This window comes from Argiope bruennichi, chromosome 4 (genome assembly GCF_947563725.1).
Source record: "Argiope bruennichi chromosome 4, qqArgBrue1.1, whole genome shotgun sequence".
In the NCBI taxonomy this organism is placed as follows: Eukaryota; Metazoa; Arthropoda; class Arachnida; order Araneae; family Araneidae; genus Argiope; species Argiope bruennichi.
The window spans coordinates 83,946,390-83,973,622 of record NC_079154.1 but is presented as its reverse complement, the minus strand read 5'-3'; the positions used below and the strand labels follow the sequence as shown (position 1 = coordinate 83,973,622).

Below are 27,233 nucleotides of genomic sequence, written 5' to 3'. Positions count from 1 at the left end.
CAAAGAGATAAAAGGAAGAACAAAGCAAAAGGAAATAAGCGTATAATCAAGAATCTTTCAAATAAATATTGATACCTTTAGAGTTTCAATGCGTTTCATTAATTTCTGTTCAAACATTGAATATTCATGTTGTAATTCCATGATGCTCTCTTCTGAAGACTCATCTGAATTTTTGGCTCTCTCTAATAAGCTGTCCAAAAGATTCTTTTTATTCCTCACCTCCGAGAGTATATCCTATGAAATGTTATCTGTATTATATTATATCAATAGACATATTGTTGAAATTTTTATTAAGTTTCATGCAATTAAACAAACTGAATTTTCTCTACAATTTTTGAAATTAAAAAATTGATTGATGTAAAACAATAATTGAAAAAGTCTTTTTTAATCATCACTATATTATTTATATCCTTTTTTGGACAGTAAAAAAGTAAACAATAATGCAATTAAGAATCAAAAGAATATATAAAATATGTCAATATTATGTTAAGATTTATGAAAACATATAATCCTAATAGAATAATATGATGTTTTCATAATTTGAAAATATTAAAAGATTTCTATAACATGGTTTTGAGCTAATTATATACCCTTTATTGATAACCTTACAAAAGAAATTAGTTATCCATAAACAGATTATTGAAGAATAAATTCTAAGTATTAATAACTACTGAAATAAAAAGTAAATTTACTATCAGACAATTTAAATTATCTTGAAAATATAAGACAATTTCCTCACACAAGATTACAATAATGTATTGAAATTAAAGAACTTAATACGAAAACAAGAAATAAAAAAAATCGATAACCTTTCAAATATACAATGTGAAAAAATATTTATTATTAATTTACTCACATTACATAGTTGAACCTCCATTTCACTAACATTCTTTGTTTTTTCTGGAGCTGTTTTATCAGCGTCCATCCGAGCAGCATGTAGCCATTCTTGATAATGAAAAATTTCAGCTTCTAAATTACTTTCTTTTTTAACAGCATTTTCAAGAGCAGTTCTTGCTTCAGTAACCTAAAAAAATTTTACTTTTAATTCCAAAAGCAATCATAATACCTGAAAACTAAGAAATTTTAAAAACAAAAACAAATAAACCTTGCAACAATCATAACAATAATTGAATTGAAAAAAACTAAATACAATTGACATTTAACAGGCAAAGCATTATCAACAACCAAAAAAGTTGTCAGGCCATTAATCAAAATTAGAGATCACACAACAACCAAATCTTGAAAATGATAACAATCGTAAACCTGAAATCCCAGTCTGCCTAGTCATTTCCAATTTATGTTAGTTTCATTAGCAAAAGCCTTTTATTTTTTTATTCTTTTTGTAAACTTAATTATGCAGCATGCAAAGCCTTAATTTTTAATGCATTTCTGTAACAGCTAGATAATTTAATGGTCATGCAACGAGACTTGCACCATACAAAATGGGATGAAAAAGAGGAACAATTCAATGAAAAAATCTGGAAATTTACATAAAATAAGTCTTTTGGAAACGGACTAAAAACATAATGCCAAACAATATGATTTGAGTACTGAATGACTTTCTGTTTGAAGTGAAATATTGTGGCATATTTCAATTTTTGATCTTGTGCTAAAACTATAAATTGTTTAATTGTCTTAAAACAAGTTGATATTGCTAATTTTGGATTATAAATTTAATCAATATTAATACTATAAAAATTATTAAAGCCAACATACTACCACTATAAACAAACATTATTATGCCGGAACAATCAATGCTATAATAAAATTTCTCTTTTCTGCATTCTGTCATGTAATTTTGATTACATTGTTCATAACCATTTTAGTTAGCAATATTTTGTTCAGTAATAAATGATCACTTTAATTCCTAATCACAAGATAATTTTTAAATAATTATGCTTGTTCCTCTTTTTCTTGCATTCACCAAATTACCAATAAAAGTGACAGCCCACCAAAGACAAATTTGACCACTGGGATGCAAACACTAAGGAAACTTTGGAAAACGTGTTTCCATGCAAGATATGCAATTCTGATCAAACCTTAGAACCAAGAATGTTGTATTGATTCTTGTAGAACTCTAATCGTTCTTTTAAATCAGATTGCTTTGAACCAGCTATCTGCCTTCCTTGTCGTATACATTGCTCCAGTTCTGGCTTCAATTCACTCAAAACTTTGTATAAATGCTACAACAAAAATGTTTATTTATTCCCAAAAGGAGCCTGAATTAATTATAGGATAATGTTATACACATTTTAAATTATATTGAAAACAAATGTTTCATAAAGCACAAAAGGCATTTTGATAAAATGCTTGATTAATTGCCAATATTAAAAAGGCATAGGCTTTTAATTCAAGTATATGCAATTTTTTTCAGAAATATAGGTAATAATTCAGACATTTCTAAATTAACCTAAAAATCTTAAAATTAGCTTAAAGTTGAAATGTATAATCATATTTATAAAGAAATAAAAAATGCAACAGAAAAAAATTATCAATGTATTCATTAAAAAAAAATATTTATAAATATTTCTTCATTTTGGATTGCTCGAAAATTCTTCAAAATAGAATTACGGAACTCTATTCAAACTGTTTATAAAGTTACTACAGGACTTTATTCAATATCATTTCAAAGAATATAGAACATTTTGGAAGAAATAAAATTTCTGCATAAAAATAGCAAAATGCTAACAAATAAATAATTCTTTCATTATTTTTTTATTGAAATAATCATACAACAATTCATAATTATCAGAATTATACTTACACTTAAAATAAAAGAAAGACAATAGATATCAAAATCAGTAACACTAATGTATTTCAATGAATAGTTTTTTAGTAAATTGTAAAATTTACTTACAAATTTAACAAAATGTTGACAATTTTTATTTTAACTTTCAATTTAAAAGATAAGTGACCAACAGGAAAGTAAATTATTTAAATAAATTATTAATTAAAAACAATTTTACAAAATTTATTAATAAATGGAAGATAAAATTAAATGAAAAACATGTAACTTTAGTTATAAGAATTTTAAGTTAAAAAAAATTAAAATAATAATTTAAAAAAAGTTTTGCATTACCAAACATTTTTCCAGCTGACTTTCAGAAGAATCAGAATCTTCACTGGAGAACTGAAATGAATTGAGGCCATCTTCTACTTCATTTAACATAGTACCCATATGATTAAGCTTATTTCCAAAATTACAAGGAGTTTGAAATTTGATGAATTTTTCTTGTAATTCACTAAATTTTTCCTGCAAAAAAATTAGAATGTAAATAATTTCTAGTTTAAAAATAAAAGGATGGAATAAGTTTGAAATAAAGTAAAATAATAATTTAAATAATTTTGTGTTGATATCTCAAGTGAATTCACATTTCTCTTTCATTAAAATGAGATTCCTCTTATCATTTTAATGAAAGATTAACACATCCCATACATATATAATTATTTTAAAAATAAATAAAACAGACAACAATTAAAACTAAAGTATTAATTGCATCTTTCAAATATATTGTTTACCTTATAACAAAAGCAAAGAAAGGAAGAAGAAAATAAATTACAACATTTCAAAAGTTGGAATTTGAAATTTAAATTTATTTCTACTAAACAGTATTAGTATTAGTAAACCAATATTAAAAGCGTTTTCTAAATATATAATTCACCTTGTAACAAGACAAAGAAAAGAAACAAAAATAAAACCCAACATTTCAAAAATTAGAATTTAAATTTACCTCTACTAAACGCAATTGTTCTTCTAGTCTATGAGCAGCCTCAATGCGCCCTCGAGACCTATAATTCTCCACATCTTCTTGAAGAGATTTAATACTTTGTTCTTTTTCAGCAAATTCGGCCTCTAGTTGCTAAAATAAAATTTTAAAAAATATAATCAAATTTCAAAACACAAAATAAATATAAAAAAAAAAGTGCAATACCTTGAAAATAACATTTGATGTTCAATTTAAAATATATATCCAGAAATAATAGAAAAATTCAACAAACATTTTCTTTGTGAATAAAAGAAAACAAAAAACGTGAGATAAAATTATCATACTGTAAGTTCTTCAGGTACATCTTGAGAAGAGATATCATTATCTAATCTATTCTGCAAAACAGTGTCAATATGTGATATCCAAGCTTGGACAGTTAATATGTGACGTTCACACTGCTGAGCTTCAGCTATGCTGTTTTCTAAGAGTTGCTGTCTGTCTCGACCCTTAAAGGAAAGTAGGTAACAATTATAATAATAAAATGCAAAACATAATTTTTAAAAATTAATCTAATTACAGTTTTATTCTAGAACTAGTTTTATTCTAAATTTATAAGTAACAGCAAAGTAAATAACAATTAACAAAGTTACAAAAATATTTGTAAATTATTTTTTTTTATTGAATATCTTCAGAAAATAAAAAATAAAGTACATTCTAAAGTAATTTTTAACATTGAACATTATAATAAAAAATAAGAAAACTTAATTAAATAAAAAAATCAATATAGTTGCATATATTGTTAATATTTATATATTTTATACTATCCATTTAAGAAATAATTTAATTTAAAGGTCCAATAATAATTAATTACTTTCAAAAATATTAAATGGCCAAACGAGTACTTACTTGTCTGCTTAATTCTTCAAATCGCCTGGTTACTAAATTTACATCCCTTTCTACAGGAGTTACTAAAACATCATTTGAAACTAAAAACTGTCCAATATTTTGAATTTTTGGTATTCTATCGGATGGGTGATGTCGTAAATAATTTTCCAGGTCCTAAAAAATAACAATAAAAGTAAACTTCTAGAAACTTAAAAATCATTAATAATCATTCATAAAAAAAAAGAAAACTGATAATACTGACATCTAAATTTTCAGATATTTCTTCAGCATCAGCAGCAGATTCAGGAGATCTTTTGAGCTTCTTTTCTAATCGATCTAACCAATCATTTTCTCTCATTACCAAATCTTTAAAAAAAAATATAATGTAATTAAAATATTTTTATATCAGAAATGCAACAGCATTGTTTCGCAGACAAGTAAATTTATCAGTAACAATACAACAGATGAAAATCAAACTCTAATAGCATCAATCTCTAGATTAGATGAATACTTAAAACTTTAGCTTTGAGATTATTTGTTTTAGTAACATTTACTAAATTAATGCTGTCTAGTATTCAAAATTTGCTCAATCCTTTACAATATTACATTTTATTAGCATTTTTAATTCTCATTCAATTTTTTTTTTACCCATGAAAGTGATAAAAATATGGAAATAAATTAATTAAGCAATTTTATCATTTCCTCAAAATACATTTTACTAATTACTTTAATAATTCTAATGATGAATTATTCATTTAAAAGTCACAAGGAACACAAAATAATATATACCACTGTGATTTTTAAATAATAAATAATTAATCAATGAAAATATTTAGAAATTTACTATCCTTCACTTCTTATACATGAAATGGTATACCAGAAAATTGGTTTTATCAATTTAATACTAATTTTATAATAATAAAATTTTAATTAAATTAAACTATGCCTAGGTGAGTTTAATAATATAAAGCAAATATTTAATGTTGCAGCAAGTATTTAATATACTCTAAAGCACAAACATAAAAAAAAGGCGAGGTAATCTTATTTCTTAATCAAATTCTAATACATCGATGAATTTAATTAGATCAGATTAAAAATATTTGAAAAACCTTACTGCAAAATTCATTATATTTTAGAGCCATTTCCTTGTATTTCTTAGACAATTCTTTAATTTTTGAAACTGTTCCTTCCCACTTTGACTTCACATTTTCAAATTCCTCAGACAAGTTTTCTAAAGATTTTTGCTGAGATGAATTGGATATGTTCTTAAAAGCAGATGAAAGTTTTTCATATTCTTGATGTCTTTTCTCTACTTTATTTAATAGAAACTGAAAAAATTAACAAAATTTATAAATAAACAAGCATCAAGTTACAAAAAAAAACTGACTTATGCAAAAATCAATACAATTCAATCATAACAACAGGAATACAATGTTTTATTAAATATTAACACAATTATCAATAATAACATATATTGATTAGAATTTAAGCTTACTGAAAGGCAAAATAAGGATTAAAACAAGAAAAAAGTTCCTGAATTTCGAAGAAATAACAGCATGCAGGTACTGCTGACTCAAATAGTAGCATTTCTCTAAAGTTAGATTAATAGAATCACTTGTGATTCAAACAGGAACCATAAATAATTTGAGAAAAACCATCATATATTATTGAAAAGCTTCAAAATCTTATCAGATTCAATAGTACATTAATCTTTTTTCAAGTTGTTATTGAAATGATGAAATTAATTTACAAGAGCATCATTAAAATACTACTCTAAACAGCAAGCAAATGCAATTTTCTTAATCCATATGAAAGATTATTTGAATAATTCAGCTTAGTACATTACCGTAGCATCTTCGCTTTTTTCCCAGTCTTTTCTTTTTTATTTCTTTTTTGGTAAAAATTTAAACTAATACTCAAACGTTTTTAATTAATTTCTTTCAATATGATGACCATTCTCCTGGATGGCACATGACATCTTATGTATAACATACTTCACTTCAGAATGTGTCACAAAAAATTCCCTAGAAATGTTTATCAGTCTTTGATATGCTGTCCTCTCTAATTCCCAACAAGAGAGATCCTGGATTACAAATAATTCACAATTTAAAAAAATACATGGGACTGTAAACAAAGAATCAACGTATCAAGATTACATAAAAATCATGTCGAATTCAACTAAAACTTAAATTTTTTCTAAGAGTTTTACTCTTATTTTTATAATCCAAATTTTTCCATCTACTATGTCTATTTAATCTCGAATTTTTCATTTAGAAATTAGCATTAAGTGTTTTAATTGGAGATATAAATCCATTCTGTTGCTCCATCTACACAGATATAAAAATTCTTTTTTTTAAATTTCACTACTTATTGAAAGGAAAGTCAAGAATATAATAATAATAAAATAATAATAGTAGAAAACAGTCAAAAGTTGCAAATCATTTAATATTTACAGGCATTAAATGAATGAGAGAAAAAATTATGAATTCTGAGAATATATAAGATGTAAAAGCAAAATAAAATTAACTCCAAATACCTGTAATTTTTTATTTTTTGACATCAAATCAGATGAATTAGATACAGGACCATCTTCTGGAATCTCAGTTTCTAATTTCTGCAACCAATCAGATAAATCTGCCATTATTTCAGTTAATTCATTGCTTCCATTTAGAGCTTCTTTTAGTTTCATATTTTTGATATTTGTCTGTTCAACTACCTACAAAAAACAAACAAAGAGTATTTAATTTAGGATGCATAAATTCACATTTTGTAATAAACATTTGAAAAATGTTACATCCACTGCTTATTAAATAGTAATTATAAATTTTGGCATAAATCAAATTATAATAATTAATTCCCTGCACTTTTATATTGACTTTCTGGAGAATATTATTCATTTTTGAATTTTTATTACTACATTATAAAATAGAAATTTTTACTAAAAACAATTTATTCCACATAATAAAATTTAATTATAAGTTCAAAATATTATTAATATTAGCTGAAAATCTATCAAAACTCGTAGGAACAACATAATATATTTGTTCATTTGTTGATTTATGATATTATATAATTGTTACTACAAAATTAATCTTTATTAATAATAAAGAATACTATGTATAAGATTGTAGGATTAGTTAAGCAAACAATTCAACCTAAAGCTTTCAAATTAGGAAGGTGAAAATGTGTACCTGGAAACAATGTTTTTATATTTTTAATAAGAAATTTAATTAATTAAAATAAAGTAATTTTTGAAATTTTCCCAAGATCCCAACATGTTATTGCGTAAAAGTGGTTTCCAAATTACTTTAAAATTCAAATCTGCCATTTTAATGATACTAATTTAATTATTGTACACTTTTATACTGAATTTTAATTATTTTTTTTAACAATTTCTATTAAATATTTACAACAATACTTCCTACTATTATAATGAAAATGAAATTATTTTTATTGTTTTAACAAAGGTTTAATTGTGAGTTGTTCCCCTTTTCTTGAAAATTAAGGAAGATTCTACTTATATCCTTCACATTAATCGATAAAGTCATAATGAAGTTTTAATTTAGTTCCTCATATTGTGCGTGTGCGTGCATGCGTATGTGTATAAGTAAGTAATATTTATAAATAAAGACCCTCTAAAATATTAAATAATATACCTAGTATATTGAATAATTATATTTGAAATTCTTTAATATATTTTTCAGTTAATTATCAGATCAATTAACTACTATAATATACTACTGGGCTTCCTCATATATTATAAATAAAATGCATATCATTTTAAAATTGGACAATGTTGCATATTTCGTAAGTAAAGTTATAACACCACAAAAGAAATGTGAAATTGCTTGTGAGATGGCATAAACACTTGCATTTTTCATGTAATTAGGATTAGTAGATCATTTAATTAGAGAAGTTCATGTATACAATAAACATTGCAGATGTAAAGTTGATTTAAAGATATAACTGAAAATTAGTATATCACATTTTGTTGAAAAAACCATGACCATCAAGTTCTGAATATAAGATTTAATTGCAATTAAATCCAGCCAATATCAATGGCAAACCAAACGGATGCCACATGCAGGCAGTGCAGAATAAATAAAACAATATTTAATATAATTCTTAAATGTACTAATTTCCCCATTGATTTATTTAGAAATACACCATTAAAAAGCAATTACCAATATTTTGTATTATTAAAAGACAAATTAAAACTCACTCTTTCCCAATTTTCCTTCAAAGTAGAAATCTGGTTCCTTAACTCAGCAGCAAATGGAGTTTCACCGGCATTCTCTATTAATTCTTTACCAGTGCTTTCTATTCGAAGCACATTAGGTCCTAAAGTTTTGATATCTTCTTGAAGAGCCTGAAAATTGGCAATAATCAAAACATATTTTGCAAAACAACAAAATACCTTAAAATCAATTTTTCTATGAATTTTAAAATTAATCTCTTGCAATGCCAACAAATGAGATCATTTCATTTTTTTTAAACCTCATTTAACAAAAGTGCAAAAACTACAAGTGTAAAATTATTAAATCGCATAAAATCAAAAATTATTTTTTTATCACTGAAATAATATAAAATATAGGTTTTTGCACAACATATATCAAGCTCCAGATTTATTATTACTTCTAAGTTACTAAGGAATTTTCTTTTTTCATTGCTTATTTAAATGAATTATGATAATTAACAAATTCTATATTTTAAATGGAGTAATTAATTCCACACTTTTTCTGTACTTAAGCAAAATGCACTTAATAATTAAATTAAATTCCATATAATGTTAAAATACAAAAAAAAAAAAAAAAAAAAAAAATTCTTGATCCAACTTACATTACTCTGCTCAAGTTGTGCTTCTAAAGTACTTATATCACCTACAGCAGGATCTTCAGCAGCTAGAAACTGATCAACATCTTGCATCCAATTCATGAGGCCTGCAGCTTCACTCTAATGTTGAAAAATAATAATAAATAATAAAGCAACAAGCAAAGCCATTCATAAATGCCTGCAAAATGCTTAAGACTATTTTAAATATTACCTTGCCTCAATTTTTTGTTTATAACCAATGAAACAAAGAACCATTCTCTCAATCACAAGCACAGTACTGATTTTGCCAATTTCATTTCTTATGCTATTAATACCAACAATGCTTATAAAAAGATCAAATGAATTTCTCATCAAATCACTAGTGTTCATATTTAAACACCATCCACTTCCAAAAGATATTTCAAAAGCATTACTTCACTTAACATTCTCTGTGGGGAAAACATTAATATAGTTTGTTTATCAAAACCATTAAATAAAATTTCTAATATATTGACTTTACCAATTTTTATATTGTATGAAAGTTAATGATTCTTCAATATGTCATGAAGGACATCTGCCCTCTGTCTTTCAAATTGCACATGCTATTAAAGAATAGAAATACTATAAAATATAACATATATGATATCATAAATTAGAATTATATAAAATATTACAGAATATTAATATTGCAAATTCTAATTTAAAAGAGAATCCCCATCCTCAACAATTGCCAATTTTTCCCCTTGTTTATTTCACCATTTTGTAAGCATAGCTCTATCGTTATCATACAGTCATAATTTATAATAGCATAATTTTAAATATTCTTTTAATTTAATAAGATGTATTTCATCAAAATTTATCAACATGACTATATTAATATTATTAATATGGGTGCCAACATTGGCAAGTAATAAGTATACCAAAAACTACATCTCAATGAACTACACCTTATCAATATAAAACTCAATCGCAAATGAATGCATAATAAATTTATGTTGTTTTTTTTGTTTGTTTGTTTGTTTTTCTCAAAAATGGAGATTTAAAGTGGAATGGCATATTTTTTAATTAATCTTTCATATGAAACAAAAACTGGCAAAATCGCACCTGTGGTTGAGATTGTGAGGCAGGTAGATTGCTTTCCTTATTATTTTAAATATACAAATCATTTGCCTATGACACAACAAAGTCTCTTTCATTTCTGAAAGTTCTGATGCAATATATACCATCATCCCCTTACCTGAATTTGCATACTTTTCTTAATAATTAGAAAGTCATAAAAATTTACAAGCAGAGTAATGAAATTTATATAGATAAAATGCCATATCTATAGAATGTGACAATTTTGAATAAAATTAAAAGCAAAAATTAACTTGCAATCAAGTGCTGAAAATTTCTTGGGCTATATAAAGCTAATATACTTTTTAAAAAATTTTAGAAACTATTGAATTGAATTTTGAAAAAATACCTGAAACTGCTGGAGTTTAGCAATGTATTTTTCTAGTCCTTCCATCATCACTCGAATAAGTTTGCAGACTTCTGACCATGTGCTTTCCAAATGCTGTACCTGATGGTTCAGCTCTCCAACCCATGGAGCATCTGAATCAGATTTTAAGAGTTGATTTCTAGTTTTTTTAACATAATCCAAGTTGGATTGTTCATCTTCTATTGTACTTTGTAATTCCTGAAAAAATTAACAAGGCACATCAAAAAATTTAATTAATTTAATTTTTGCTTTTACTAAATATCTATCTGATTCAATTTATATTTAAAAAGTACATTTTAATTCAATAATGAAATCTTTTTTTAAATAAGCATATATATTTTTTAAAAATAAGCATATATATTTTTTAAAAATAAGCATATATAAGCATATATATTTTTTAAAAATAAGCATATATAAGCATATATATTTTTTAAAAATAAGCATATATAAGCATATATATTTTTTAAAAATAAGCATATATATTTTTAAAAACATAACACGAGTAAGACTACATGGTATTTAATTACAATAAAATGTCCTCTAGATTATTGAAATTAACACCTTCACAACTAATGTATTAAGAATTGATCATTCCTCAAGATATCCTGCAATAAGAACAATAAAATCAATGCTAGCTTGAGAAAAATTCAGTTTATCCTTGTCAACATGAATTCTATATATTTTCATTACAAAATTGTTAAACGTTTTGAGTATGATTTATAGTTCATTTAAAAACCATCATCTTCATTCATCTTCAAAACCATCAAATGAGAACAATTCTTATAATAATTATCTTTTAGCAAGTATCTGATGGATATCCTTTTGCACAATTTCTTTTTAATTCCAAGGTGAGAAATATATCTGAACATAATGTGTGCACATTCATCTGATGCAAGAAAATTCAAAAGCTTTTTATCTCATATTTATTTTTCCAATAATTTATCACAATGAATTTCCATAAAATTTGATTTGTTCGAAAGCAATGAGAATAAATTTAGGCAAAATAGCAGCAAGATTTTGAAAAGAAATTTCCTTTTTTTGGTTTAGAACACTGTTAATAAAAATAAAGGCAATAAATTAAATCAATTAGAAATGAGAACAAACCTCTTTATTTTCCAAAGTATTATTTTAATAGGTACTAGCTAAAAGATATATTCTTTCATTTGCTGCTCAGCCACTTCTGCAGACATCAATCCTCAATGAAAACAATATAATGGAATACAATTCACAATGAATATATATAGTTTTTTTTTAATAAAGTATTTTTTTAAAGAAACAATTTCAATCTAAACAGAAGAATTAAAACCAGATCACTGCATAAAATACAGCCATTAAAAATGGCAAAAAGAAACAAGTGAAAGAAAAGATCATACATGTGCAAAGAAACAAAACAACACATAAATTGCAAAAAGAAACTTTTTAGTAAAGTTTTAGGTGAATTCTTAAAATTTACCTTTAACTTTGTAAGCTGCTCTTCCATCTGATCCAATTCTGCTACAGATATTTGTTCCGAGATCAAAGCCTGATGAACATTTACCAGCCAAGTGTCCAAGGATTGAGCAGCTTCCATAAATGCAACTGGTGGAGCTTGCAGCATTGCATGATTTAAACTTCTTTCCATTTCAGCTGTGAAAAAAAAATATATATAGTTTTTGTCCCTTTTTTTTTTTTTTTTTTCTCAATATTATAAAAATGTTAAGAACTCAAATATTCAGAATTTTTTTAAAAAAAATAGATTTATGTGTACTATTTAATTTAAGTAACAAAAAAGCAAGAAAAAGTTCTACATATAACATAATTTAAAAAATGGTAAGAAATTGATATACAGGTCTAATATAATACAAAATAACATTCTTATAATGTTTATGCATCAACTATAATGATTACCAAGCTTCCTGGACATTATATTCCATTCTTTGCAAAATTGATCAACTTCAACTGCAAAGGACATAAGTGAAGGAGATTTCTTCTTGAGTTCATTTGTCTCCTTTTTCAGTTTTTCCACTTTTTCTTCATGGCCTTGCAAAGAAGACAGACATAGCTTCAAAAAAAAAAAAAAAAAAGTACTTAAATGAATGCATATGAAAGTAAAACAGAATTAAAAAAGAAATATATTAAATATAAGAAATTTGTGGTGACGCTTTATAAGTCAGATAACAGCTACGAGACATGAGAAATTTCTTTTGTCTAGTGGTCTTGTTACTCGGCTACGAACCCAAAGGTTGCGAGTTCGATCCTCGCCTATTGCCAATATCTACATTGGTGACCCGATGACGAAAATACACAACCTTCATACAACTGTTGTGGCGCCCTCTACCAAAAATAAATAAGTGGGGAAAAAAGCTGATAAAAAATCAACCAATAAATTAAAAAAAAGAAGAAGCTGATAAATAATCAGCCAATAAATAAAAAAAAAGAAGCTGATAAATAATCAGCCAACAAAAAAAAAATGAAGCTGATAAATAATCGGCCAATAAGAGAGAAAAAAAAATGCAGCTGATAAATAATCAGCCAAAAAAAAATGGATGAGACGCTACAGCCAATATATCACCACTAATAACAGCAAAAACAGGACAAAAAATCGTTCGTCTCACCTCCGACGCACTGAAGGGAGAGTAATGTGGTGACACTTTATAAGTCAGATAACAGCTACGAGACATGAGAAATTTCTTTTGTCTAGTGGTCTTGTTACTTGGCTACGAACCCAAAGGTTGCGAGTTCGATCCTCGCTTATCGCCAACAGCAACAAATTAAAGAATAACTAGCATCTTCTCAATTATTTCAAATTATAAATACATTTTCCCCATCCTGTTATTTTACTTTTCTTGAACCACCAACTTTCCTTGATATTCTAATTTTATTTTTTATTATATTTTTTGTGATTCATCGTCTATAGTACAGTTACTGACAAGGTTTGTACATGAATATGAAGAATAAGCAACTATAAAGTAAGTAAAATCCAAGAGTATGCAAAAAATAATAATATACAAAAAAAAATCTCATTTCCTTTTTTTTATATATATATTATTGATATGGTGATGAAAAATTTCCTTTTAATTGGTAATTGATTGTAATTTCTATTCCATATTTCAACAATCTTATCAAAAATATTTTTAAAATATGAAGTAGATAACTGTTGCAATTATAAAGAAAATAATCCAAAAGATTTTAAATTAAAATTTAACTGAAAAGGATTACTATTAAATTAAATAGTAATATCCCATCGTTTTCTTTAATAAAAAAAACAATATTTCATGAATTTTTTTAGGATACAGTACCCAATACCAAGAAAATCCCAATTTTTGTTTCAAAATTTCACAGATTTTAAGAGATGCACTTTAAAGAAGTCATACCAAGGATGTGTTCCTCAGATACTCATTTAAATTATAATAAAATCAGGGAAATCAAAGTTGGTATTTTAATCCAGGGAAAGTATTTTTTTATATTTGAGATTAATGTCAAGTCTTTTATAGATAATTGTCAAGTTTTGTGAGAAAGCTTAAAATTTCACATCAAAGTAGTCATGAGAATACAAAGTATATTATGTAGTCATGAGAACATAAAAAAAAGAGTTGGATGAGTCTGAATTTCTTTATACATTATTCCTTGATTTCTAATCATGAAGATGTAAGTATGTATTATGTACCATTTTACAAATGTATATTTAAAAAAGATAATAAATAAAAGAAACTTTTCCTCATTTAGAGAAAGTTGTTGCTCTTCAAAAATGATTTAATTTTTACACTATTAGAAGTAATTCCTCCAATATTTTGGAAATGAGCTTTACAACTTAGAAACAAAAAGAGATCAATTCACTTACAATTCATACTTTCTACATCAACATAGGTTAAGAACTAAGATTAGATTGCATTCATTATCAATTAAATTCATAAATTCTTGCAAAAATGAAATTAAAGAATAGTTATTATCAAGCAAATATTAATTAATCATGGCATCCTTTTTAATTCAGTCTGCAATAGAAAAATTACAATATAACCAAAAAAAAAAACCCTTACTTTACACTCTTCAGCCATTCTTCGACATTCTTCAGGCTTTTTATCAAGCATTGTCCTTTGAGCTGTTTCAAACCAACGGACTTGAAAATTGAGGATAAGTTCTAATGCATCTTTTTCACATCTCAAGCGATCTGCATCTAATTGCAACTGAACATCATTCTTCTGATTTTCAACAGCAGTAACAAGTGCTTTCCATCGACATTCAACATCACGCATTATTTTTTGAATTTTTATTGGATTTTCACCGACTGCAAAAAATAGCATCATACAGTAGGTAACATAATTTATAATAATCCATATTTAAAATTAATTTTAAAATTTTTAATGCAAGAAAAACAATAAAATATTTTTCAAATTTATTCACACTTAATAAGTAATATGCCTTTTAATTTGCTAACATTTTAATTTAGAAATCTGTATGATAAATTTTGATTGAGCATATTATCAATAGATGCAATTTAAAAAAAATGAAATTTGTCATTTGCAAATATTTTTTTTTCTCCAAACTGCTAATTATTTTGGTATATGTTTCAGTAAAAAAAAGGTGAGAGAGATTTTAAAAGTAAAAAATATTTTTTTATTTAGAATTAAATTATTGTAATCAAAAAATCCTTTAACTGGAGATTTTTTTTGAAAAATAAAAATAATAAACAGGAATAATCTTCTTTTAACATGAATAGAAAGAATGGAAAAAGGCCATTTAAAAAGTTAAGAATATATATATCAAATTTTGTAATACAAATTGTTATTGTTAGATTCAAAACAAGATAAATGTATCAATATATTATGTAAAACATTATATATCAACAAGTTTACCTGATTCTAAATCTTTTATAATCTGAGCTCCTTGGCTTAAAAGCTGTTCAACTTTACTTTTCTGAGCCCTGAAATCTGCTTCTGTGTCCTATGTATAAACAAAAACAAATAGGTACTATGGATTGCAATAAGTAAATATAAGTAATTTTCAAAAAAAAGTTTATTCATCTATTACGATATTCCAAACTAAATAGAATTAATTGCAAACACCTTTTAACAGAAAGATGTTTTACAAAATTAAATGATTGTTTTAATTTAAAAAAATAAGACAGTGCATTTCATAAACCCTTTGAAGTGCACAAACATAAATTTTCTGACTTTTTTAAAATTGTGTAATTAATTTACATGCTTAGGGTCTAAGGGAAGTAAAAATATTTTTTAAAAAATTTATAGAGGACTGCATCACGAGGTTGAGGGGGGGGGGTCCACTGGAGTACCACCACACATCTACGACATATTCTTCTTATGAATAATTAATACTTTTTAATTCATTTTGTAACACAATTATTCCTTATTTATTTATGGAAATACTAAAACATACAATATTATCAAAGAAAACTATGTATACAATTTTACAACATGAAAAAAAATTATAAAAGAAAAATAAACAATTTTAATAACAAGTAATCCTCAATTAAAGCTAACAATGACAAGTTCTTTATATGGCATTTAGACTTTAAATACAATCAATACTATATTCAAGTTATGAAGAAACATAAAATTTAACCATTTAAAAATTAAGAAAATTATACTATATTACAAAATATATTTAACATCCCCATAATATGGTTGCTTGCTAATACAAGAAGGGTGCAACTGAAAAGTGAAAATTTCAAAAATCCTATTCGTATAAACCTTACTCAAATGTAAATAAATTCCTCACTCACAAAACACATGGAAAAAACCCCAAAAATTATCAACTACTTGACTAAGGGAGTCACAGGAAGGAAAACAGATCTATTTTGCTAACTAAGTAGTAGAGAATCTCACACCGTAGGTGTGCGGTGTTATGTCTCTGAAACCAACTAAAAAGATGTCAAGTATAAAGATCTTTTCTTTTGAGATTTGATATTTTAAAAAATATGTATGTTGTAGACAACTTTCGTACAACAAAATTATGAATGCATTTTGAGTTTGTTTATTTTTTACTTAATGAAAAAAAAATTAAATTGAAAATATTGAGAAAAAGCATTGAAAATGATGCATTTTTTTTTTTTTTTTTTTGTATGTAAGAAGGATATTAACTTGTGTGTTGACATCAACAGGCAATTATTAAAGTTAGAATATTATTTTAGAGCCTTTTGTCTCATTTTCAGAAACCACAGTGCATTTAGAAATAATTTTTAGAAAGTGGTTTAGAAAGAGTCAGAGTTAAAAAAAAAAAAAAAAAGCCTTTAATTTCATGCAGTTATTTCAATATTTAAATTTTTTTTATATCTTAACCTTTCCCAAAAAATATTATTCTATAATAAAGATAATGAGAAGTGTGATAAAAATATCTGAACCAATTCAAAAACGGGAATATGCAGTAAAAATACAGAATATGGAATAAATACAATACTTAAGTATTATTTCCAGAATTTATTTCAATTTTGCAACAAAAAATTATTCTTTGAAAGTTATTTTTTGAAATTAACTTATTAAAAGATGTTAGAAATGAATGCTAACAGAAAAATTTAAAGAGAAAACATATAATATGCAAATAACAACATCATAAAAAAAATCTGAATATGTCAGAAACTGAAAAAAAAAATTATAGCAATAATATTTAATAAATGCTAATACCTCTAAGAGTACTTGCTGATCATCTAAACTCAGTGTATCCCAAGGTGAAATATCATTTCCTGAAGTTTCATAGGCTGCAATACCCATTGTTGATTCTGCACGATCTAGCCATAAATTCACTTCTTCATAGTTTTCATACCATTCGTGCATGCGCCAACTGTCCAAACGCCTTTTCTTTGCTCCACCTTGTTCATTTTCCTTAAAATATAAATACATAAAAATAAAATTCTTTTTATTTAATAAAGATATTGACGGGAGCACCCAAGATAGTAAAAACGACTACCTATAGAACCAAAGCAGGTGTGTGAAAGCAAAAATAAATAAATAAGTAAAAGGTTTAATATATATGAGAGCTGTGTGAAAACAGCAAATAAAATAACTTATTCTTCCATTTTTGCACAAAAATTTCCAAATCTTTTAGTGAAGCTCAGGTATTTTCAGACTCAACCAATAACTGTTGATGTTGGTAAAGGAAATTTTTCTAAACTAAAACTACCCTCTAATCTACCATGATCTAGTAGGAACTAGTTGGCTTAGCAACATGACTGAAAGGAGCCTTTTGCAAAACTTTCAAATTAATAAGATAGTGAAAAATTTTGAAAATAAAAAATACAAGATATAGGAATTTTTGACTGTGTTAAAATTAAAGTCATGTATTTTTAAAATAAATTTGTTTAATACTTTATTTAGCTCTTAAATTATCTTAAAATATATTTGTAACTTAAAAATTTTACTATAATAATATAATAAATTATATTTTTCAAGTAAAACAATGCATATTTCTAAGAAAACAATTGCTTAATACTTAGAACATAGCCATTACACAGTTAAAAAAAACATATTGGTAGGGAAGAGAGTACACTTCTATGTTATCCAATTGGAAAAATTATCATAAGTTGCTCCTTGAAATTGAATGTTATTTAAACCAAATATTGATTGACAGACATTAAAAAAAATTGTTTCATTTTATTTGAACAATAATTTATGAATATAAAACATTTTAAATTTCCCCTTTGATAGATAATAGTAAAAAATATGAATTTAAAAGAAATTGAAATTTATTGTTTTCACAATATTTGAGCTTCAGAGCATTTTATTTAATGTTCTCAAATTGATAAACATATCTGATAAAATGGGACTACTGAAAAGTGAAAATTTACTTTGGAACCAATGTATCTATTATAACAAAAAAAGTAAACCTTGTCAATCATAACTTTAATAATACAAAAAGATAATGAGATTAAAATATTTTATGAAACAATGAAATTAGTTTGATTTTTTATAATAACTAAAATTTTGCTATAAATTATTAAAAAATATTTTTATTTTAAATATTTGTTAAAATAAAGAAAAATATGCAACAATTAAAAGCTTTTTTTTTTTTTAATTTTTAAGAAACATACAAATTATTTTTTGGGGATATTTTTGAAACATTTAGTGCAAAAACTTGATTAATTTTTACTTACAGAATTTTTTAATAAACTTTTGAATTTTGAAAAATTGACAGTGATCTTTCTTTCACTTTGAATAGCACATGTGATAAATTGAATCAAGATTGGAAAAAAATTTTAAATTTATATATATTATATATTGTTTTATATATATAAAGAAATAACAATACAGAATTGAATAATTCAATCACAAGAACCTTTTTAACTTCTAGGGCTACAGGATTTAATGCCTCATAATGGAAACTAATTTCTAAGATAACCACAAATTTTCTTTCTTTTTCTTTTTTTTTAATTTAACTTAATGGAATAATTTCTCTCACCAGTTGATTAGAATCAGATGGAGGAGAATGTACAAGCTCATTCTGTTTTCTATTTGTTGAAGCAGCTTTTTCTTCTTCTAACTTAGTAAGCTGAAAACAAAAATAAAACAAATAAATTATACAATTAAAAACCATTAGCAACAATTCCAATTCCAAATATTAGCTAAACATACAAATTAATCAAAAATACAATAAATACCTTTTTACTCAAGTCTTCCATTAAAAGTACAAGAGCATCCCACCTCTGAGTAAGTTTTTCAATTTTGTCAGTTATTTCAATCATACCCAGCGACCCAACTTCTAATTGTTCTTTAATTTTTTGAGCTCTTTCTGTTAATTGATTAAATAAACGGTGATGAATGTCTAAATCTTGTTCTACTGACTGCAAAATAGAATAAAAACAATAAATTAATTTATAAAAACAAAACAGAAATTTTAAATATTTTTTTAATGAGGAAATAATTATTTCTAATTATTACCCAAAAATTTACAAGCATCATAGGTTTTTTTTAAGTTTATTTTAACCTAAATTCAAAAGTAATAAACCGCAAAATCTCAATAAACAATTTGACAGTTTTTTATATTGCATTTGAGTTGTATAAGTTTTTATTGCATCTAAATTAAGATATAAAAATAGCATTAAAAAAATTGTGTAATCTAGTCAAAAATATGAAAAACAAAATCTGGTATTTTGTAATTGCATATCCAAAATATTCTGTCATAATCCAAAAATGCTAAACCTTGAAAAAAAATTTTAATAAAACAAAATAAAACTAAGAAATATCTAAAATTAGCACCTGTAACAGTTTCACTTGCTCAAGCAACACCCGGCTATCAGCAGGCGGCTTCAAGGTGATTGTAGAAAGTTGTTGATCTTTCCTCTGCAACCACTGACTAAAACAAAGCTCTTCATCTTCTAGCTGCTGCCACTGAGGAATTAGTGACTCAAAAATCGCATTACGTTCACTGACAGCTTGACAAATTTTAGACCATTGTTGAATAATCTGATCTAGCTGTTTGCTTAATGAAGCATATGCTTAAAATAAAAATACATAAAAATTTTATTCCTATTTATGAATCCTACTTATTCAAAAATGATTTAAATTATTTCAATATATATATAAAACAAATTTTCAATTAAAGAACATGCAACTTGATTTACCATTTTGGCTGCTATCATCGTCCATTACAATCATTATTTTTGTGATACCATTCACTGCATCTCGTTTTCTTTCAACTTCTTCCATAAGATGCTGGGAAAAAAATTTTAACCAATTTTTAAAATATATCTGAAGAAAAGGTGGCACAAACAAATTTAAAACATGGAGGAAATTTTTTATCAAACTGGAATGAATTACGATAATAAATAAAGCACAAAACATTTTATTACACCACTGTTACAAAATTATAATTAAGTGCACATGATAAGCTTCCATACTCACTGACGAATTACAATAACAATTGATGGAAGGCATACAATCTCAGTGATGGAAAACAGTAAATTTTTTCGAAAAATGCAGAAAGGAAATTAGATATTTTCATAGTACAGACATATGGCAATAAAGAGTTATTTTTAAAGAATTAAGAATACAGGCTCAAAATTTTTGAAGAACAATGGAAGAAGTAAATTTAAAGATGGCAATAAAGATGCATGGATGTGAACAATTATAGTTCCAAAATAACAATCGATCAGTACCCCAGATAGTAACTGAAATGAAAAGTCATTTTTAGCACCATTTCAATTAAAACTCTGAAAAGTATGATATTTTCATTTGTGATACCTTCTATGCATTTGTATCTTAATTTGTGATATAATCTAAATCATTTGTGATATCTCCTAATAGATATATTGTAATAAACTGACTAGTACTGTCAACACACTAAGCTTTGATCTCACAATTGTAGCAGTTTTAATGAATAAGTACACATCTTATTTCTAACCATACCATGCATTTGGAAAGGAAATCTGGAAAATATGGCAGGGAAATATTTATTCTTGACTAACTGTGAAATATGATGGTGATTCTTTGTTGGTCTAAGATATCTTGATTCAGTTTCAGTCTGCTTCTTATAGTACAGGGGAATATCAAAGTTAAGTCACAAAATAAATATTTTAGGGGATGATAACATGAACTTTTTTATTTAAACATTTATATATATATATATATATATATATATATATATATATATATATATATATATATATATAGAGAGAGAGAGAGAGAGAGAGAGAAACTGATTTTGGTATATTACAACTCTCTATTAAAACATGAAACAAATAAAGTAATTCTACTGAACCCTTTAATCAATTGGTGAATGTTATTGTGAAGATGAGATTTCAAAATTCTTATTTGAATTTTTTTTCAGGCACACATTCAGAGCTAGAAATACTTCTCTGGTTTCAAATTTTTGTAAGTGTAGTCCATAATTTCTATAAATCCACCCCAAGTTACATTGCAATACTATCAATAAATTTCTTTAATAAAAAAATTTCCTTAATTTCGCAGGTTTCCATATTGTTTTATATCCTATCTGTAAGTCATTAAATTTAGCATTAGAAAAACATGTCACACATTATTCATTACAAACATGTCACATATATTCATTACAATATACTTATAAAACCATATGCAAAAATGTAGTCTATGCACATTATGTACAAAATCTATTTACCTTGTGCATTTCAGCTTGTTTCTTAAGTGCATCTAAATTTGGTCCAAGAGAAGGCAGGTGTTCTAGTTTATTGTCCATTTCACTTAACCATTTTGATATGTTATCAAGTTGAATTTTTTGTAAACTCATAACTTTTTCTTGTAATCTAAGAAAAGTAAAAAAGAAGGAAAAAAGTAATGTTAGAAAATAAGCTGAATAAATCTTTAAACTATTTTTGTTTACTTTACTGGATTTATTTAATTAAATAATGTAGGCCTAAATGACTTCAAAGTAAATTGTATAAGTAATAAACAAAAAGTTCCAATTTATCAAACTGTTTAAATTACCATTATAAAGAAAATGTCTGGAAAACATATTAAAAGCAGTTATAGTTTGTTCAATAATCTCAATATATAGACAAAATATCGATGTATTAAAAAGTTTTATTAATAATTAAAAAGCTTTTAAAATAAATTACACTATCAGAAATTAAGAGAAATAAAAAATATCTTAATAAAATCAAATTTAATGTAATTTTAATGTAAAGAAATGTAAAATGTAATAAGCATAGGAGCCAAACCGCAAATATAAATACTGAAATGGCATTAATATCTATCAAAGAGAACTTGTTATCTATAAATGAAACTTTGTTCATGACTCTTCAAAGATCAAGTGAATAGCACTAAATAAAATCTCAACTTACGGAAGCAGTGAGTGTTATTAACAAATCTAAATAATCATATACATGGTCATTGTCATAATTATATGATTAGCAGCTTGAAAAAATCTGAAAGGTATGTTTTTATAATATTATCCCCATCACTACTGCAGCAATGTATTTATTGTCTGTTTTTATTGATGTAGTCAATGTCATCATTGTCTGCATCAATTTCACAGTATTATATGCAGGTCCAATGAGAAGTTAAATTTGAATAAACCTTATAAAAAATTATCTTGTTTTCAATTACTACTGAAAAATTAACTCTGATACAATATAATCATAATATGTATCACATTCTTCATAGCTTTATATGATCATATGAATACGTTATCAGAAAAGGACCTTCTAAATTTATCATAATTCAAAGTAAAATTGTAAAGAAAGTTCTTTGTTTATTACAAAACATCCTAGCACATAAAATAATAGGACAAAAAAATGGGTTGTAAATGGGACATTATTGCAACAATCATGAATATAATGGTGTAATAAAACATAGATGGGACATTATTGCAACAATCATAAATAAAATGGTGTAATAAGGCATAATTTTAAAGACAAAAAAAGGCTGTTTTTGTTCCATTCACTTATACCTGCTCAACCCTGCTATAACATAGAAATTTGCAATTTCTTAAAAATTGTTACTACACAAATAAGATTTCAAAATGTAAATACTATCATAAAAACATCTTCTAATTAAAAATCAATGCACCTAAATGAAGTATTTAAAATAAAAGAATAAAATATTTTAATCTTTCATGACTAAAAAAAAATGTTAGATTATTCTTTATAATTAAAGTAAATAGTGGTTAATATTACAGAATAGCAAATTTAAAATTTATTATTGTTAATGATTAATCCTGTTCTCTTACAGCCAATTTCGATATGCCAATCTTTATTTCCAATAAGTTTAGGTCATTTTCATTTTTAATCAATAACATGGATAAAAATTCAGCATTTCAAACATAGCATAACATTAGCATTTTATGATTACTTGTTAATGCAGAAGTATCAAATGACAACAATGTTCATATAAAAATGCAAATAACATTGGAATGTTGAAATATATATTACTCATTTTGACGTTCAATAGCTTTTGATCTTATGTCATGCCATCTCTCATTTAGTAACTGCATCTGTACAACTATTTCTTCATGTTCAGCAGGTGTAATCTTTCCTTGCTTTAAAAGTAGATGACCACTGCACAAAACCTTTTCAACAGCCTGTTGGTGCTTTGTAAGCTCTAACATAAATGCCTGTAATTAAATAATATAATCAGAAGAAGGGTAATTTATTTTATTCATAAAGCAAACTGAAATTATAAAACTTTCACATTTATTATTTATAAAAATTATTAAATCTAAAAAAATCTAAAAGATATTAAAAATTTAAAAACATTTTAAAATATGAAAATCATCAAAATTAATACAGAAAAATGGATAACAATATAAGAAATGAAGGTAGATGAATCAAAAACAATCTATCAATCAACAACATAAACAGACAATATTAATAAATGGATGCATTGCATAACAAATTCAGAAAAACAAATTAGTATTATATTATCTATTGTACACAACAGAAACATTTTTCAAAAACATCTGAAATATAAAATTTAACAGGGGATCAAACATTTTTTCATGAACAAAACAAAAAAATATATAAAACACTGTGAAACATCACCAATTTTGGGTTTCTATAGAAAAGAAGTGATAGGATTCAAATTGTAATAGCAGAAAATGAAATAAGTCTTATAATTGTTTCTTCTGCTTAAAGAACAAAATCTGAAATAGTATTTTCTTTTCATCAAACAGTTACGTAAATGTAATAAATATTATACTCATTTTGCTACAAAAAAAGATTGACTCAATGCATTTTGAAAATGAAACTCTACAGAAGCAAATATTTCACTGTGATTAGTTTTTAAATATCTAAGATACTGATAGATAAAGATAAGTCACAATCACAATAAAATATACTTGTTTTTGTTTTTTAATTTACCATACCTCATGGTCATGAAACTGTTCTTTAATGTCATCTAAATTATCAGCAATTGATTGTTCTTTTAACTTTTCTTCATCCTCAAGAAGCCATGTTAATACATCTTCTAATGACGTTTGATATGAAGTAATATCACTTGCCTCTGCACTTTCCTGCATAATCCAAAATATAGGAATCAGATTCTTGAAATATATATATAATTCAATCAGAGTACACATCTGTGATATCTAACAACTAAATAGGATAAGAAAGCTCAGTTAAATAAACAAGATAAGCATCCATATATCTGAATAAGTGATATGTAATATATGAATAAGTGATATGTAAGTATAACTATCAAATTTGCATTATATAAATACCATATTACCATGCTAGCAAATAAATCAATAAAATTCTCACATGGTAGAAAAATACATTGAGAATGATTAAACAATTTTTAATTAATAAATAACAGTTCTTATAATTTAATATATAAATGGACTGGGATTTAAGTTTGAAAATAAGATTTAATTGCTGTATATTTAAGACAGAAAATTTCTGAAAATCAATTTTAACAGTACATTTAATAAAAAAGATAAGAATCCAATCCATAGAAGACATGGAAATAATACAAGAAGGATTTGTGTATGTTAATATGTTCAGGATATCTTTAAACATTTTACAGTTTAGAATTACTCACCCCTTCTTAAAAATTTTAAAAATGAGCTGTTACTATGAATATTATTAGAAATACTAATATTTGACAAAATGCACTAACAAATTACTTGCTTGCTACCAGTTCAGATTATTAACATATAAATAAATAACATACAAAATTATTTTAAAAAAATTAATTTATACTGTATTGAACAGATTTATTTTGCTATAATTAAAACATCATAAAAATTAAAATATTAATCACATTTTAAATAAATAAAATTATAAAATGTATATTACTGCATGAAAATCTAAAATAATCTATAAGATTAACATTTTCTTAAGGCAAGAAAGATCTAAATAAAGAAAGAAAAAAGAATTTAAATAATAAATGAAAATTCAGTATTGTCTTGTAACTTTCAACACTACTTGGAGCACATATATCACTTAACATTATAGTGTTTATTTTAGAAAAATTAAAACATAGGCATTAGACAATAACATTAAATTCAGATTTAGCATTCTTTAAATTGGATATTTTATGTTAAAAGTTTATTATGGGTAAAATATCAACTCTTTAAATGAACAAAATTAAATAACATGATAACTTAAGAAAAAAGAACACAACTGATTTATTTCTTATCAAAACAATTATCTTCATTGTTGCTGGGAAACCAATGTTGCCATCTTACAAAAATTAAAATGGTCAGAAATTAAAAATAAAAGGAAAAGGAAAACATAGAGGACACTACACAAACACTTTGCAGAGAAAGTTATAACAGTAACTGTGGAAAGATAGGATTATAGTAGTAATTTTGGATGATTATTAAATGTTATAATCAATATACTAACATAGCATTCTCTAATTAAGTATAATAAAAATCAAACATTCACACCCGGCAGAATATACACAATCCCTGCCTTTATAAACTATTTATAATTTATATATAAAAGCAACTGAAATCTTTATGCTGGGAAAAATAAATATATACATATTAATATTTTTGACTGCCTTTGGCAAGTTAAAGAAAACAACTGACATAATTAAATTCAAAAATAATTTTTTTTTTTTTTACAAAATTATTATATACACAGAACTACAGAAATCTGGAATGAAAAATTCATTAGACTATTCAAAAATTTTGTTCATACATCTAATATTATGAGAAATATAAAGTATTTCAATAACATATATGAATATTCAATTTTTTCATTAACAATTTATAAAAACATAAACAATAAGCTACAATGACAAAATCATAAACATATAATTAATTAAGATAAAAAAAACTTACTTCTGAGGAATCTGAAGAATTGTGCCTTCTAAGAGGAATTGATTGATTATGCAAAGATTGGAAGAAACACATTACATACATCATCACAGATTTTTTGTCAGGTAGACTAGTATTTACATCTAAGGAAATAAATAAAAAATAAAAATATGTTTTAAGCATACTTTTAACATTAATACATTTTAAAAATAACATCAATACTTATTCTAATAACTTTGTTATTATTAATTCTAATAAGATTCAAATGCAGATAACAAATTTTTTTCTTTTTCCTTGTGTCAGGAAAATTTGAAGACAAAATAATATTGTCAGCAAAATTTAATGTATGTATTTAATGTAATTGTATGTTTTAAATATCTAACATGTATTTAAAATATTGCATTTTAAAGTTTAAATCAAACATGTATTTTATATTAGTAATAAGATATTTCAGTTGACACTGAAAATTTGCAATTAGATTTTAGATAACACAGCTAGTTGCATCAAGTGACTAGACTCCATTAGGGATACTCATATACACAATAATCGAATAGGTGCAAGATTATTAAAATAATGCAGTGTAAATGACTACTACAATTTGAAGTTTAAAAAGCATTTTCTTGAGGGAACCACAAAAATTTAAGTAAGTACAAGTGTTGTAATTGCCAACATACAATTTA

The 27,233-nt window shown here is 25.0% G+C and overlaps 1 protein-coding gene across 7 annotated transcripts in view; it reads right to left on the bottom strand.

Annotated features, from left to right (window-relative positions):
• The window catches only part of LOC129966737 (dystrophin-like), a 249,446-nt gene that overhangs the window by 126,807 nt on the left and 95,406 nt on the right, over nt 1-27,233 (bottom strand). For 6 of the 7 annotated variants that reach the window (XM_056081284.1, XM_056081279.1, XM_056081286.1 and 3 more), the window contains exons 9-34: nt 26,578-26,696; nt 24,652-24,798; nt 23,720-23,901; nt 21,949-22,093; nt 20,438-20,528; nt 20,073-20,311; nt 19,475-19,657; nt 19,276-19,365; nt 17,505-17,702; nt 15,720-15,807; nt 14,904-15,151; nt 12,775-12,928; nt 12,341-12,513; nt 10,870-11,085; nt 9,432-9,545; nt 8,815-8,961; nt 7,129-7,308; nt 5,707-5,920; nt 4,855-4,958; nt 4,614-4,766; nt 4,052-4,213; nt 3,732-3,860; nt 3,080-3,253; nt 2,040-2,183; nt 857-1,024; nt 76-234 (exon numbers count right to left, since the gene is read on the bottom strand). In XM_056081284.1, coding sequence (XP_055937259.1) covers nt 76-234; nt 857-1,024; nt 2,040-2,183; nt 3,080-3,253; nt 3,732-3,860; nt 4,052-4,213; nt 4,614-4,766; nt 4,855-4,958; nt 5,707-5,920; nt 7,129-7,308; nt 8,815-8,961; nt 9,432-9,545; nt 10,870-11,085; nt 12,341-12,513; nt 12,775-12,928; nt 14,904-15,151; nt 15,720-15,807; nt 17,505-17,702; nt 19,276-19,365; nt 19,475-19,657; nt 20,073-20,311; nt 20,438-20,528; nt 21,949-22,093; nt 23,720-23,901; nt 24,652-24,798; nt 26,578-26,696 — 4,121 coding nt within the window. The remainder of the gene's footprint in view (nt 1-75; nt 235-856; nt 1,025-2,039; nt 2,184-3,079; nt 3,254-3,731; nt 3,861-4,051; nt 4,214-4,613; nt 4,767-4,854; nt 4,959-5,706; nt 5,921-7,128; nt 7,309-8,814; nt 8,962-9,431; nt 9,546-10,869; nt 11,086-12,340; nt 12,514-12,774; nt 12,929-14,903; nt 15,152-15,719; nt 15,808-17,504; nt 17,703-19,275; nt 19,366-19,474; nt 19,658-20,072; nt 20,312-20,437; nt 20,529-21,948; nt 22,094-23,719; nt 23,902-24,651; nt 24,799-26,577; nt 26,697-27,233) is intronic. The other variant, XM_056081285.1, reaches the window with a different exon arrangement.